The sequence below is a fragment of the Natator depressus genome, chromosome 4 (assembly GCF_965152275.1).
Source record: "Natator depressus isolate rNatDep1 chromosome 4, rNatDep2.hap1, whole genome shotgun sequence".
In the NCBI taxonomy this organism is placed as follows: Eukaryota; Metazoa; Chordata; order Testudines; family Cheloniidae; genus Natator; species Natator depressus.
Genome location: NC_134237.1, coordinates 125033509 through 125050356, shown reverse-complemented (window position 1 = coordinate 125050356; position 16848 = coordinate 125033509). Strand labels below are relative to the sequence as shown.

The 16848-nt window shown below is 45.1% G+C and overlaps 1 protein-coding gene across 5 annotated transcripts in view; it reads left to right on the top strand.

Annotated features, from left to right (window-relative positions):
- Positions 1 to 15885, top strand: part of UVSSA (UV stimulated scaffold protein A) — a 94553-nt gene extending 78668 nt beyond the window's left edge. The window contains exons 13-14 of one of the 5 annotated variants that reach the window (XM_074951838.1): positions 1365 to 1554; positions 15542 to 15885. In XM_074951838.1, coding sequence (XP_074807939.1) covers positions 1365 to 1554; positions 15542 to 15635 — 284 coding nt within the window. In that variant the 3' untranslated portion in view covers positions 15636 to 15885. The remainder of the gene's footprint in view (positions 1 to 1364; positions 1555 to 15541) is intronic. The other 4 variants (XM_074951840.1, XM_074951841.1, XM_074951842.1 and 1 more) reach the window with 4 other exon arrangements.
- Positions 15886 to 16848: the final 963 nt, after the last annotated feature.

Sequence of the window (16848 nt, the reverse complement as noted above, 5' to 3'; positions counted from 1 at the left end):
GCTATTCACAGATGGAGATATTGATCAAGAAAGGTTAGGTGACAAGCCCAAGACTACTTGACAAGTTATTGGCAGAGTGAGAACTAGAACGCTGGAGTTCTGGGATTCTAGCATGTTAGTCAGTCTGCTGCTTTTCAAAATTATACTTGCACTTGTTTTTCCAATCCATAACTTGATTTTTCTATTTTAAGATTAATTTTCCCATGAATTTGAATTGTCTTCAAACATAGACTGTCCATTTTGCCCTGACCAACACCATAATCATACCTGTTTATATTACAATGACACCTATTGCCCCAGTCAAGGATGAGGGCCCTGTTATGCTAGGCTCTGTACCAAAAAGTAATGACAGTCCCTTCCCCTAAGAGTTTATTTACTATCTAGGTTACTTAGGCCTTTTCCCTATTGTGGCACTCAATATTAGTAGTGATAATGGTTATTCTAGTTCTGAAACTTTTAAGGCTTTAATAAAATTATCAACAGAAGTTTTCGACAGTACTAAATTGACTCTAGTGCTGTTGTAGGAAGAAGAAAGTTGGATTTAGACTATTTAAATTTGGAACGGTGGGATATTTCAGAAGTGAGGCTTTTCCAGATTCAATAGTGGGAGGATAAGAACAAGGTCAAATTCCTTTTCCTTAATGTGTGCTATCTAGTCTGTCCGAAATTAGCTATGCATTTTGAAGCAATCTTAATTCCTGACTACGGAAATGCTATTGCATATCTAAGCAACCACTCTTCTCCAAACATGAAATATCCTGGGCACAATTTTTTTAAAATTCATTTTTCCAAAATTTACTTTACAGGGAGGGGGCGGAGCTGGGGTGGGGATTTCGGGGAAGGGATTGGAATGGGGGCAGGGAAGAGGGGGGGCAGGGGCGGGGCCTCATGGAAGGGGTGGAGTGGGGGCGGGGGCAGCCGGGCCGGGGAAGTGTCAGTAATGCGGCCCTCAGGCCAATGTACTAATCCTCATGTGGCCGTCTTGGTCATTTGAGTTTGAGACCCCTGCTTTACATGATAAACTCCTGTGCTCAGACTGGCAGCTTCTTGTTAGATTAAATAATAAGAATCTCAGTCTTTTACAAGAAGTTGACTTAGGCCTTGCATCCAGAACTGTACTAGCTACCACAGTTGATATTAGGAGGTATGCCCAATCATCTTGGCCAGGATTTCTTCCCAGAGATCTGTGCTGTAGATTAGTCCTCTTGTGCCCGTTAGTCTATATAACCTAGTTTTCAAACTAAAATCCTTCCAGCAACATGGTTCTGCCCTCCTTGTGAACAGGCCCTAATACCACTGGAAACTTGCAAGCTTTAGATGGGATTGTCTGCTCTTTAAAATGTTTTTTTCCCCTCTTTAAACAGAGTGGCAAGACCCAGAATTCATGAGAGAGGTTGAAGCAGCTACTGGAGTAGATCTTGGATCCTCTAGGTACAGTGGGAAAGGAAAAGGAGGGAAGACCAAAGGGAAGAAGAGGAAATACCCAAATCTGACAGACTTGAAACAGGAGGCTAATACTTCTCGTTCACGGCTGGAGAAGAAAGTCTTCAATAAGTAAGATACTTACCTTATGTGAAGCCCCCAACCCCCACTTCATTGTCTTTTTTTTTAAATTTTGATTTTAGTAGCTGTTTCCACCAGAACAAGCAGCAAGGAAAAAGCCCTCACAGCTTGCTGCAGAAAAGTGGTGCCTTCTGTCTGCTGAGAGTGGGGGCATGGGGCAACAATAAGCTAATGAACAGGGTTATTCCTCAGGGAACACTTCACCATTGGCATTTATAAAACTGTATAAAGGACATTTATAGGTCTTCTTCTTGCTTTCCTTGAGCCTCCTGCTGTGTGGCAATGTGCTTCCTCTCTAGAATGTACTTGTTCATTGGCCAATGTCTGTGTCTGTGCAAGATATATAGGATTTGAGAGAGAGAGTTCCAGATGACCTGGGATAAATTTCTCTAGCCTCAGTTTCATAATCCAGAATTTGTGATGTAACTCTGTAGTACACAGGTGGGGAAACTACAGCCTGTGGACCACATCAGGCCTGCGGGACCGTCCTGCCTGGCCCTTGAGCTTCCGGCCGGGGAGGCTAGCCCCCAGCTCCTCCCCTGCTGCCCCCCCTTCCCCGCAGCCTCAGCTCGCCACACCCCAGCACGCTGGCCCGCCACGCTCCTGCTGCTCTGAGCTGCATGGTAGGGGAGTGGGGGGGTTGGATAAGGAGCAGGAGATCCCAGCAGGCATTCGGGGACAGGGAGCAGGGGGCGGTTGGATAGGCATGGGAGTCCCGGGGGGGCCTGTCAGGGGGCGGGGGTGTGGATAGGGGGCCGGGCAGTCAGGGGACAGGGAGCAGGTGGGGGGTCCCGGGAGGGGGCAGTCAGGGGACAAGGAACAGGGGGTGTAGAATGGGTCGGGGGTTTGGGGAGGGGCGGTCAGGGGATGGGGAACAGGGGGGGTTGGATAGGGGGTGGGGTCCCAGGGGACAGTTGGGTCAGGGGTTCGGGGAGGGGGTGGTCAGGGGATGGGGAACAGGGGGTTGGAGTCCCAGGGGGCAGTTAGGAGTGGGGGGTCCTGGGAGGGGGCGGTCAGGGGACAAGGAGCAGGGGATGTTGGATGGGTCGGGGGTTCTGAGGGTGCAGTCAGGAGGCAGGAAATGGGAGGGGGTGGATTGGGGGTGGGGGCCAGGCTGTTTGGGGAGGCACAGCCTTCCCTACCCGGCCCTCCATACCGTTTCACAACCCCAATGTGGCCCTCGGGCGAAAAAGTTTGCCCACCCCTGCTATAGTAAGTGGCCCAATACTTCTTTATAATTCAGTAGTTTAGATGTAATGTAAGTCTAAAAATAAGGGATGTCCCTCTTCACACGAACAATTTAGAAGTGTGCTCTGGGGTAGGGCTGAACGGCATTGACCAGTAAAAGGGCTTATGTTTGAGCTGTTTTGCTTTTGCCTGCAGTGGAGTCTTGGTGCTGGTTACTGGGTTGATCTCCCCCGACCTCTGACCACTTGCTAGGTTTCCGGAAGGCCATGTCTTCTCCCTCTCCTCGCATGTTACCATCCCTCATACCTTCTTGATCTTAGAGTTGGACTTTGACCCCAGCTATACCTTAGCTGGACACAGGTACAACACCTCCCAGTTAAACATTTGTGATCTGGGACAAACCCGATCCTAGAGCATACAACCAAGCTTTGTATTTTCCTAGACTCCATTCCTTCTCAGAGCAGTAGTTCAACTGGGAAGGGTTGTGCAGGGGACTAAAGTCAACTGGGCCCCGATATCATCTGTAAAGCATGGAAGGAGGGTGGTAGGCTGCACACCTCTCCGCCATCCCAGGCTGCACAAAGTGGTCAGTAGGCTAGTGTAAATCATGAAGGTGAACAGTGATAGAGAAGAATGTCAAGCTATAGAATATAAAGGGAAGTAAAAGACTAAAGGAAATGTGTTTCAAATGGTCTTCAATTTCTCTACTAGTCTTATCAAGGAGGGGGGGAAAGTGTGTCACACTCTGTCCTCCCTCCTTTGTTTCTTATGGCAGGCTGACACACTGCTTTGCTGTTGCTCTTTTTTACCTCCGTTAAGAATTAGGCGTTGGGGTCCATTAAATGTGCAGTAACCCGGTTAGTAAAATAAGCAATTAAAGATAATTAAAGCTGTACAAATCTATGCAGTAAACTTAAACCTGTTCCTGTGTCACACGATAAATAAGAATTTGGTCCAAAGCAGCCAAGGCTGGGAGGAAAGGTTGGTTACTGCTCTTCTCCCCTGAACTCCTAGCTGACAAGACACATGCTGGGTATTCAGGCACCCAGAATAAAACTACAAGTAGCTTCTGTTAGTTCTTACGCACTAGTATTCATCAGGCTCAGTAACTCTCCATTGTAATTGAAATGTCATTATAGTCTGAAAAGTACTTGGTACAAATAGAGCCTTTCTTAACAGATCTTCCCCTAGCATGTATTCAGAGTTCTAGCTACTTACTTCTCTGACAAAACTACATTTATTAGCGTTTATTCTTGTTAGCCCTAATAAGCCATTGCAGCTATGGGAGAGGGAGCTGGAGCCTACTCTGTTTCATGAATCAACAGAATCATAAGCTGAATGTCAGTTGCAGAATCGTTATTAGTAGTCCCAGAGAGAACTCAGGTTGATTTTCAGATCACAGGTTGTGTTTGCAGGGCTCGCAAAAACCTTTAAATTGGACAGCTGGGATCTGAAAATCACCAGCAAAACATGGAACCCCTTGGTATTCTTTTACAGAGTCACTTTTTACAGGTTGAGACTTGGCTGAATTTTCCCCCTAAACTTCACGTTTTAAAAATATTACCCTGTGGCTGGTTTGTTTTTGAAACTTATAGCTAGTTTCTGCATTCGCACCCAAATTTCCTCCCCCCAGAATCTTTCTTCACTTTTATGGCCCAAGTCCCATCTTCTTGTGCTGGTAGCAGAACAAGCAACATGAAGGGAGCTGAAGCATTGTGACCTGTGCTGCTACTGTTCTCATCCCAGCCTCCTGTTCAGGGACATGGGGAGAAGCACCTCTGCTGTGCCAACCTGATGAAAAGGTGGTGCAGGAGAGTAGCACACAGCTGGAGCGTTCAGTGCCAACAGCAAGCAGTGAAGCTGAGCCTCTGTCCCCAGCCCAAATTCCTGTAATCACCCTATGGGCCTTTGTTAGTGCTTCTAGGAGGGGAATCTGCTGTCTCTCTCTACTTCTTCCGAAGAAGTGAGAGTTGGAGAGTTTGCATCCTCTGCTGAGAGAGAGGCTTGGGTGGAGATTCACAATATTGTTTCCATTCCTCTCCCATTTCCTCCAACCTGTTGCATTCAGGCAGTCACTGCTGCCCTCTGGTGCTCTTGGGGCCACTTTTGCCAACTGCATAGGAAACTGTCTGGATGAGGGAGTATGGGCTGGCACATTTCTCTTTAAAGAGAGCAAATTAGTAAGGGATGCCAAAATAAGTAATGTGGGCATGGATGTATATATGTGTATGTATATGTATATATCTGCGCATATATATGTCATTTTGTATATGACCAATGGTGGTCATGATCACGTTCACTTACTGTCTGCATCTACAGCTCTCACTCAAGCTAGGCTAACTCGAAGGAAGTTAACTTGACTGTCAGTAACTTGAGCTAACACTACATTGAAGACATACCCCAAAACAAGGGAGGTCTCTCTGCTGTCATAGACTTCCAATGGAAGGCTGCATCCCATCATCCTGACTTACAGAGCTGTTTACTTAGTTTTAGACTTGTTAAGGATGAAATCAGACCTTTGTCTTTTTACAGAGATTATTCTCTTGTGAGGCATTCTGATACTGTGGTGATGGGTACTATATAAGAACTTGGAGAGAGAAACTTCAGCATGTTTCAAACAGGATAGCAGTTGTATGTGCCTAGAAACTTTCAGACCCTGACTGGTGTGACCAATGCAAGTGAAACAGAGTAACCAAGTTACCAATTCAAGAGGCAGAGTACCACAAAACCACTGATCCCGGACTATGATGTCCTGAACATCAGACTGTGTTAGTTAAACACCATCCAAGGGACAGCATTTGTTTTAAAATTCTGCATTTTTCCTTGTTTGATGTAATGGGTATTATAACTTAAAAAAAAAAAATCCACATTGCTTTTCTGGCTTTTGGTCAAAAAATGGCACATTTTCTGTGAGATTCTCATATTATCTGGTCTTCGCCTGAGGGGTTAATAAGCCATAAAGTTCTGCTAATCAGAATTTCACATCAGCCTTTACAAAATAAATTTAAAAAGCTGTTTTTAGTTTACTGTGCTTCGTGCTAATGATTTTGAGTGTGTGTTTGAGCCAGGTGTGGGGAATCGAACCTGTCATGTTTTAATAGGTTTCATGGTTTGCAGCACTAAACGAGATGATAACCTTGGCTCTTTATAACAACCCCAAATTACGTGAAATGTACAGGTGATAAACCCAGGCTCTAGTCTGCCAATAAAGTTAAGTGAAATTGCACACAGATCGTCAGAGTGGGATCTCATTTCATTTACAGTATCGCACAACCCAGTGGTGCTAATGTAAAACCTACATGACATAAAAGCGTCAGGGCCACTGTGCAGTGCTAAAGACTCACTGTTGTCCTACCAATTAGATAATATTTGAAGTGCAAAACCATGATCCCATTTTTCTTATTCTGGCAAGAACAGAGCTACAATCCTTGTTAACTTTGCTGGTAGAGTTTTTGTTAAAGGGACACTACTTTCAAGGTGTTTATTTCAGAATATTGATGTCCGTTACAACTGCTGCTGAGAAGATCTTTACACTGTCCATTTAAAAGCAGTATTAAGAAGTTTCTTCTGTTTTCAGAGGTTTCAAAATGGTTTTCAGAGTGAAGCAGTTAGTTATACAGGGGCAATTAAAGTGTGTCTCATGGTGCTCAGCTTCCATGGAGATAGTTTTGGTATAAAAACCCAGATAGAACAGAATAATACTAAGATGTGACCCTGCAAAATGTTGGGTGCCCTTTATTCATTGAGTTCAATGAGCACCTTGGAGACCAGGCCCTGGTTCTACAACACATCCTGCAGTCACCCTCACCTTTCATTATTATTTGTATTACCATAGTACTAGGAGCCCTTGTCATGGCTTTGAGATAGAAATACAGTCTGTAAAGAGTACGTATTCTAGCATGCAGTATGTGACTGTGATGGTTCTCAAGGCACCTCGGACTGCAAATCACCTTGTTACCTCCTGCCTCCAGAGTGAGGAAGTCTTTCTTGTAGCTGTGTATCAGCTCCCTGCTACCATCAGCCTTTTTCAGTCACTCAAGCACTTTTCTCTGGGCTTTGCCAGCCCTAACTTCGCCTTGCAGGTCAACAATAGGTGTATGCCGTTCCCTGAGTCCCTTTGAATCATTCCCCTGTGATATCCAGCCCCTGACACTGGCTACTCATAGAAATCCCAGATCTTCTGTATCCAGAGGTGCAGTGTCCCTGACTTACCAGTTTTACCTTATGCAACTGCTTCTGTAAATGGCACAGCACTTGAGGACATCTGATAAAATAAAAGTAGGTTTATTTTAAAAAGAACAGGGATTTAACTCGAGACAGGAGAGCGTGGGGGAGAAGGAGACTGCTTGTGCACAGCAGGCACCACTCCAGGCATGAAACATTGGTCCTGGCCACCAGCAGTCACTAAAGATCCCATTCTACTTCTTGCAAGTATAGGGGCATTAGCTGTACTGTCCTGGTTAGCTTGAGTTGTGGACAATTATCCATCCTGCCTACATGAATTTACCTTGCTAGATACGCTTCTTTGAGTGCTTGCACATGTCCATTCACTGTGGCTGGGTGTGCACGCCACGTGCACAGTTGCCAGAGAACTCTTTTCCCTCAGAGGTACCTGTCAGGGTGGCCTGAGTGCCCTTTGTCCCCCACATGCCACTGCGTGCTGGTAGAAGAGGGTGGATCTGCCCCCAACCCATTCAGTTCCTTCTTACTCCCATTGATGGCTGTCGAAGCAATCTCAGACTTGTCATAAGTGCTTCTCTCACTCCTATCATATATTGTTGTTGTTAGGAATTCATTAAGCTGAAGTTAGTTTTAGCAATATATTTTAGTCTTAGGTCTTTTTGGAATAGTTTTTCATCTTTTGGTACTGGGATTCGTACCAGAACGATGCCACACTCACCAGATTTTAAGTCCTGCAGGACTTGTGCTAAACCTATGCCGATCAGTGACAAATGTTTGGGAGAATTCCACATAAGTGACAAATGTCACATCTGTAAGGGATTTAAGCCCCATTCAAAGAAAGTAGCGAGCCTCAGGTGTTTACTCATGCAACACTTCACCCTCCATCAGATTCATCTCACTTGGAGAGCACCCCAAGTACATCAGCTTCGGTATGGAGTGCACTGGAGATGTCTGCAGCTCCTTTGTCCATTCTTTAAGCTTGGTATCTCACTTGGGTGTGTCCGTGCCAAAGCCAAATAGAGGCAGAGCCTCTACGAGACATTTTGTCAAGAGTCACTCGCTGGAGCATTCTTCAGCTAAAAAGGGATCGCTGCCTCCGGAGCCTGTGTGAAGTCTGTTGAGGGTGCCCCTGAAGATCGCTGTGGCAGAGCCATCAGTCATTGTCACTCCCAACCATCCGCAAGGGACTTGCTTAGCCTCTCAATATCAGTATCCCTGGAAGTACAAAAAGGTTTACAATCAGTCGCGATGCCTACAGCGCCTGCATCAGGGACGCACGGTACCGTTATCTGCCAAGCTTCTGTAAAGGCCAATGCAATCGAAAGGCAAGCCTCCAATGATATCCCCAGTACTGCCATCTCCAGGTTTGGGTGACTTATCCCCAAGTCCCAGCTGGTTCTGCCCCCGCCCCCACTGTTGTCAGACATTTCGATTTCTTTCTTTTTGAAACTCAGAGATACATTCATCTGTGCCCCATCCAAGACAGAGGGCATACCTTCCATCAGAGACTTGGGGACCATGGGTCATGCAACAGTTGCAGCACTGGCCTTCCCTTAAGGGGCAATGGTCCAGTCAAGGATGGGTCCCAGGCCCATATCAGTGACCTTTCTGGACACTGAGCCTCACTCCTCCCACTAGGGCCTCCCGACAACCATCTTATTCCTTGTCATCCGGAGCAATCCAGTGACATCGGCAGTGAGAGCAGCATTCTCTGCAACCTGGTACTGATCTCAGTACTGAGAAGCCAGAAGTCACTCAGTTGGCTTCCCCACCACAAGTCATGGAGTAGCCCCTACGTCAGAATTCTGTGGTGTCCTCTTCCTTGTTGTTAAACAAGGCTATTGATGTGGCAAGCAATTTTCCACTGCCAGAGGACCGCTCTGCTCATCAGGATCTATTGAGAAGGGGAGCCTCTGTTCTTGACATTCAGGCAGAGGAGGTACATGAAAGCTCTCACAAGATGGTGGACGTTCTGGTACTGGCAGCTTCTGCCAGTGTGGCTCTACTGATTAGCAAAGCCATTGTGGAGCCACATAAGGCTGTCCGGCAGATACCATTCTCCTTACTCTTCTCCCCTCCCCACCCCCCCCCAGCAAAGCGAAAGGAAGTACGATGTCCCTGCTAAGAGGTATGAGCATCTGTACTCTCATCCTGCTAACTGCTGCTAACAAACAGGAGAGACAAGGACATCAAGCATTGACACCAAAAGGCAAAGATTTGAAGAGGCTGGACTTGTTTGGATGCAAATTTTATTCTACAGGGAGTCTGCAACTTAGAATTGCAAACTGTCAGGCACTCCTGAGCCATTATGACTTCACTCTCTGGGATAACATTGTAAAATTTAAACACAAGTTACCAGAGGACTGTAGGCAGGAATTTGCAGTAGTGGCAGGATAAAGGCAAGCTAGTCGCCAGAACTGCTTTCCAGAACAGTTTTTGGAGGGCACAGACACAATGGCTCGTACCATGGCATCAGCCATTTCTGTGAGCTATTTATGGTTACAGTCATTTAGGCTCCCCACAGAAGTTGAGCAGACCATCCTGGACTTCCCTTTCAGAGGTCCCTCTTTTTTTTCAGATAAGACTGATGATAGGCTCTATAGCTTAAAAGATTCCAGGGCAGCATTAATATATTTTGGAATCTGTACTCTAGCGACAGAGAAAACAGTTTCCTCCTCAACTTCCCATGCGGACACCAGGGTTTTACTGCCCAGTCTCAAGATCTGCTGAAGAAAAAGGGAAGGAGTTACAGGTGACGACATCCACTGTCCTTCGCTTTAGCATCAGTGGGCACATCCTGTCCAGCCACCTCCTCCAACAGACATTCCGATGTGTTGGTGGAGGGTAGCATACCAGTTACCGTAGTTCTATCTGTTACCTGTTTTTGTTTGCAAATTGCTTTTCCCACTTCCTACGTTCTTTGGCCCATGTAACATCAGATCAGTGGGTCTTAAGCACAGTAGAACTGGGATATTCCTGCCAGTTCATTTCTATCCCTCTTTCCCATCCTCCTTCCCCAGGCCTCTTCAGGGACCGCTCTCACTGCACTGTCCAACAGGAGGTCCAGTTGCTTCTTCAGGCAGGGGCCATAGAGAAAGCCCTGCTGGGCCTCAGTGAGAGAGGTTTCTGTTCCCACAAGTTCTTTACCCCCAAAGCAAAAGAAGGTCTCAGGCCTATTTTAGATCTGAGAGTACTGAACAAATTCCTGAAGAACCTACATGGTTACTCTAGCATCGATTATTCCCTTCCTGGAACGGGGAACTGGTACTCTTGCCTTCAACTTAAAGGACACTTACTCCCATGTTGCAATATGACAACCATCAGAACCATCAGCTTTGTGGCAAATGGGTTGTATTATCAATTCATGATGCTCCCATTTGGTATCTCAGCTGCTGCGTGGTTTTGCACAATGTGTGGCTGTGGTAGCAGCTTATCTACAAAAATCAGGAGTCCATGTCTTTCCACACCTGGATTACTGACTGATCAGAGGTTGGTCCGAGGCTCAGGTATTATCCCGTGTATCCACCATCCTGTCCACATTCAATCCACCATTTAGGCTCCTAGTAAATTGGGACAAATCAATTCTAAAAATGGTACAGATGATACAGTTTAACAGAGGCCAAGGCCTTGCTATCAAAATCCAGGTTAGAAACACTACAAGGGTTAGTACTGTGACTGAAGCATATCCTTTCACCATGACACGCAGCTGCCTCAGTCTCCTGAGTCACAAGGCCATGTGTATCTATGTGGCTGAACACACCAGGCTGCATCTCAGAAAGCTGCAGACGTGACTAGTGTCTGTGTATGACACAAGTTGCCATTTGGACAGGGTGGTTCGAGTGCCAGTGTCAGTTTTGTTCTCTCTGGATTGGTGGGTGGACCCTCTGAAAGTCTCAGTGGAGGTCCTCTTTATTCCCCTGCTGCCAATCCTTACTCTAGACACAGACACGTCAGCCCTGGGATGGGAGACTTATATGGGGTCCCTGCAGACTCAAGGTTTATCTCAAGATCTAATAGGTCATATAAATGCCAGGTAGTTAAGAGCTGTACAACTAGTCTGTTCTGCTTTTCTCCCACTTATAATAGGAAAGCACTTGTTAATTCTAACAGTCAACTCTGCGGCTATGTTTTACATAGACAGGGAGGAGCACAGTCAGCCCAGTTATGCCAAAAAAACAATTCAGCTCTGTGACTTTTGCATAACCAATTCAGTTAATCTCAGGGCTGCTTACCTTCCATGGAAGCAGAACATATTAGTAGATCATCTGAGCAGGACCTTCTTCAATCACAAGTGGGCTTTATACTCTGGCATCACCAGATCCATCTTCCAACTCTGGGGGACTCCCCAGGTGGACATGTGTGCAACAAAGCCCAACAGAAAATGCCATCCGTTTTGTTCCTGGGGAGGTCTCAGCCCAGGCTCACTGACAGATGCTAACCTGGAAGGACCCCCTCCTGTACACCTTCCCTCCTATTCCCTTGCTGTCCAGAATGTTGTTCAAAGTCAAAAAAAAGACCACTCTCGTGTCATTCTTATAGCACTAGTATGGCCCCAACAGTGCTGGTACATGACATAAGAATATAAGACTGGCCATACTGGGTCAGATCAATGGTCCATCTAGCCCAGTATCCTGTCTTCTGACAGTGGACAATGCCAGGTGCTTCAGAGGGAATGAACAGAACAGGCAATCACTGAGTAATCCATCCCCTGTCATCCACTCCAGGCTCCTGGCAAACAGAGGCTAGGGACTATCAGAGCATGGTGTTCCATCCCTGACCATCCTGCTGAATAGCCATTGATGGACCTATTCTCCATTAACCTATCTACTTCTTATTTTAACCCTGTTATATTTTTGGCCTTCACAACATCCTGTGGCAAAGAGTTCCACAGGTTGACTGTGCCTTGTGTGAAGAAGTACTTCCTTTTGTTTGTTTTAAACCTGCTGCCTATTAATTTCATTTGGTGACCCCTAGTTCTTATGTTATGAGAGAGAATAAATAACATTTCCTTATTCACTTTCTCCTCACTAGTGAAGACTTTTGTGACAAAGTTCCTCCTCTACCTTGGTGGGTCTTGCGCTTATTGGCGGATTTGCTTGCCTCGGAGATTCACGGCAGCCCTCAGTTTGGCCGTTTTTGTAAACCCACAGTCCAGGTCAACTTTTCCTGTGTCTGACCAGGAGTTGGGAGGTTTGGGGGGAACCCGGGCCCGCCCTCTACTCCGGGTTCCAGCCCAGGGCCCTGTGGAATGCAGCTGTCTAGAGTGCCTCCTGGAACAACTGTGCGACAGCTACAATGCCCTGGGCTACTTCCCCATGGTCTCCTCCCAACACCTTTTTTATCCTCACCATAGGACCTTCCTCCTGGTGTCTGATAATGCTTGTACTCCTCAGTCCTCCAATAGTATGTGTTCTCACTCTCAGCTCCTAGTGTCTCTTGCTCGCAGCTCCTCACACATGCCACAAACTGAAGTGAGCTCCTTTTTAAACCCAGGTGCCCTGATTAGCCTATCTTAATTAATTCTAGCAGCTTCTTGATTGACTGCAGGTGTTCTAATCAGCCTGTCTGTCTTAATTGTTTCCAGAAGGTTCCTGATTATTCTGGAACCTTCCCTGTTACCCTACCCAGGGAAAAGGGACCTACTTAACCTGGGGCTAACATATCTCCCGTCTATCACTCTCCTGTAGCCATCCGGCCCGACCCTATCACACTTTATAGACCTCTTATCATATCCCCACCCTTAGTCAGCTCTCTTTTCCGAGCTGAAAAGTCAGTCTTTTTAATTCCTTCTCATACAGAAGCTGTTCCATACCCCTGATCATTTTTGACCCTACTGACCTTGTTAATCAAGCCTCTGCTGTCACTCCCACTGGATCCAGATGTGATTTCTCAGGACCATGGCCACCTGCTCCATCCCATCCAACAAGCTCTACACATAATGGGCCAACCAGTGTACACTCAGAGAATCTCATCCTGTATCTCTTCATGCATTCATTTATGCTACCGATAGGCTAATATAACCCCAACAGATAGAGTATTGACACGTTGTACTAGAGCGCAGGCAACTTCAGCAGCTTTCTTGGAGCTAGTGTTGATCATAGACATTTGTAAAGCATCAACTTGGTCATCAGTGCACACTTTTGCTTCTCATTATGCCATTTCCCGTCAGTTCAAGGACAATGCCAGTTTCGGATGGGTTGTCCTAATATTGCTGTTCAGGTAAACTCTGACCCCCACCTCCATGTTTATCTGCCTGTTTGTCACCTATATGGGAATGGACACATACAAGCACTCAAAGAAGAAAAAACTGTTACCTACCTTTCTGTAACTGGTTTTGGTTTTTTTGAGATGTGTTACACATGTCCATTCCATGACCCTCCACCCTCTCGCTATTGGAATTTATCCAGTATGAAGGAACTGAGGGGGTCGGGGCAGCTCTGTCCTCTCATACCAGCACGCAGTGGTGTATGGCAACAGAGCTGCCTCAACTGGTGCCGCTGAGGGAAAAAGTTCTCCAACAACTGTGCAGGAGGCGCGCGCACACATACCCACACACACACACACATTCTGAAATGGACACATGCAACACATCTCGAAGAACAACAGTTACAGAAAGGTAGATGTGACCGGTTGGACCCCCCCCCTTCCGGGGTGCCACCTGATGTGTTGGGGTCCCACTGAGTCTGCCCATTCCACCAGTCTGGGCTCCCTCACCCTGTCCTGCTGCGCGTGCGCACACAGGTAGGGACACACCCAGCTGTAGAATCTCACAGAGTCTGCAATCAGTTCTGTGTAGGAGGACTCAGCTCAGGGAATTGCCCAGCACTCTGGTGCACACAGCCTCTGAAGTGTAAACCCAAAATGATATTGTCTTGTGCTGTGTAGAGATCTGTTACAGCGTAAGCTCATGAAATTCGCTCCCTCCCTCAATGTGTAGGAAGATATGCACAGCTTTTTGCCCCCCACCCAGTTATGAATTGCCCAAACTGGATTTTAGAACAAAAACCAAGTTTATTAAGTATAAAAGATAAAAATTAAGTGATTATAAGGGATAGCAAACAGAACAAAGCCCATTACTGAGCAAATAAAACGAAACATGCAAACTAAGCTTGATAGGCTAAAGAATACTGACTACAAATAATAAATTCTCACCCTAAACGTTGTTTTAAGCAGGTTGCAGAATTTCTTTGTGGACAGACAGCTCTTGTTTGCAGCTTAAAACTCCAGGTATATCCTTCACGGGCCAGATGCCATTCCCAGCCCGGGCTCAGCCCCTCCCCCCGCCCCTCCCCCCAAGTTTAGTTCCTTTGTTTCTTCAGGTGTTTTCAGCAGTCTTCCTTCTCGGGCGGGGAGGAAGTGGAGAAGAACCAAGATTAACTCATTCTCCAGCCTTAAATAAGATTTACATATGGTGGGATTCCTTTGTTTCGTAGCTTGACCCCCACCCCATTTCAGTGGCAAAATATCAGAAGTCCAAAATGATGTCCAGTACCAGGTGACATGATCACCTGACCCTGCAGTGTCAAAGCAGCAGCCCAGGAAACTTCTCAGACTCATCCAGGCTGTTTGCATACTGTCTGGTGGACGTTCTCCAGGTGAAAACACAGTTGTAATTATTACATAGTCAATATTTCTAGCTTCAGATAAAGAAATGATACATGCATATAAATTAGATAATCACAGTCAGTAAATCATAACCTTTCCAGTGATACCTCACATGACCCATCTTGCATAAAACATATCTTAGTTATGCCATATTCATATCATAACAATATTTCTGTGAAAAATATGGGGCGTAATGTCACAGTAGGTAACCGTTTATTTACAAGGTATTATTCTCCACTTTCTTTTAAGGTATTGTAGTGTTTGTGAGAGTTAAGTAGCTGCCATATTCCATCCTAGAAGTGGGATAGGGGGAGGAGTGAAGAAATTCCTTTTCTTTATATAGTAGCAAAACATTTGGGGAACCTTTGAAAGGAAGGTTGCAATAAAGTGTGTCTTTTTAATTGAACAGCAAGCCCTTTAAAAGGCATCTCTAAATAAAATATTCATCTAGTTTTGAGTTCTGGTATTGTAGAGTAAATGTTCTTTTGATAAGAAAAACTACTCTAAGAAATTTCTTTGTGACAAGACTTCTTGATTCTGCATTGCATAGTCTCTCCCTTTTCTAAAAGCATATTCTCTAGAATTTCAAAGGTGGGATTTTGCAGACGTGCCTTCGGAGCACAAGTCTGATTGAAAACTAATGAGACTTGTGCCCCTGAGCCATTTAAGTGCTTTTGAAAATCCCACTTCAAAGGTTTGTCTACCAAGGATGGTGCTGTAATGAGGGTAGAATGTACAACCATTAAACCGAAAGAGTTTAATTTGTTTACTCCTGTTAATAAAGCCACTGTTGAATTTAAACTATTTGTATTGTTGCAGCTAATTTAGTTAACATGACAGATTTGTTCTGCCTCATCAGTGCAGTGCTCAGAGGTCTGATTAGTGATTAATCATACCCCGCTCCATTTTTTTGCTAACATTAATAAACATTTCCCATGACTCTACATATAGAATCAACTTAGCTGTTAACTTGTTTTCATCCACCTCTTGCTTTTTCTTACAGAGAGGCCATAAAACGGGTGGCGAAAGCAATGAATCGAATGGACCGGAAGAAGCATGAGAAGTTTGCAAACCAGTTTAACTATGCATTGAATTAAGTTGCAAGAAAACAGAGAACCAAAGAGGAGAATTAACGGGACTGCAGCTGTACAAATCATTTCTCAAAAGCCTTTATATTCAAACTAAAATATTGTGCTCTACATTTTTACTGGGGCTATTTTTTAATTAGTGTCAACTTCTTCTAGTAACTTATTAATATTTGATGAACATGAATTTTAGCAAAGACGTGGCTGTACATAATTGAATGCATTTAACAATTTGATTACTTGGAATTTACATTAAATGGAACAAGCTTGATGGCTTGTACTTATTCTAATTAAAATGCTCAGATATTTTCCTTTCCTAGTGGACGGATACAATTTTTACACTTTGGTGTCAACAAAAGAGGCTGTTTAAAGTTTGCCTTCAGCAAGGATTTCTCCTAAGCTCTTGAGCCTGGTCTGAACTCAAAAAGTTTACCATTTAAGCACCATCCTGCCTCTAGAATGCCTGTAAAAATGCCATCCCCACATACAAAAGGATTCCTAACAGTTGACATGCATTCAGAAACCAATGGGATGAGACTTACTTTCAACAGGTCTAAGAATCACTTCAGTCTGAATAGTTTTAGTACCAATATGAAGTTGCTGAAATAACTTAGTCCTCCTGTTATCATCCCACAGTGCATCTGTGGCCTTTTCAGATCTTCCAGACCCACTGCTTCTGGGAGTTGTGCCATGAACTGTGGGATAGGTACCCATAATGCATTGCAGTTGAAATGGTTTAGAAGAGCACTACTGTGGAGCAAAAGTGTGAGGGTTTTTAAAGTGATTCTGCAGGGCTAGTTTGAAAGCAGTGAATTGCTTGTGCTTAAACAAAGTCTGTCCAACCACTTCATTTCTGTAGGATAGAAATGGAGTTCACGTGTCTGATGGGTACTTTACTTGCTATGGCTGCATCTCAAGCAGTGTGAATGGAGCATTGAACACAAGGCTTCAAGGTCGGGGGATGAAGTGCTGAGCAAGTCAGGAAGGAGGGAGGGATGTGACATTTAAAGTTGTATTTTCATGGGTACTACATACGAGTTTTTGATAAAATACTGAATCAGAATTGTTTCTCCTGCTCTGAATGGTGTTGGCTTAGTCTGCTCTTGCTTGTTTCAGGTGCTCTTTGAAGTATTAAAGGAATTAAAAATCTTCAGTCTAGCTACTGACCAGATCTGACAATAGCTAATTTACAACTTTGGCAAATACATATCTTGACATGTGCAAG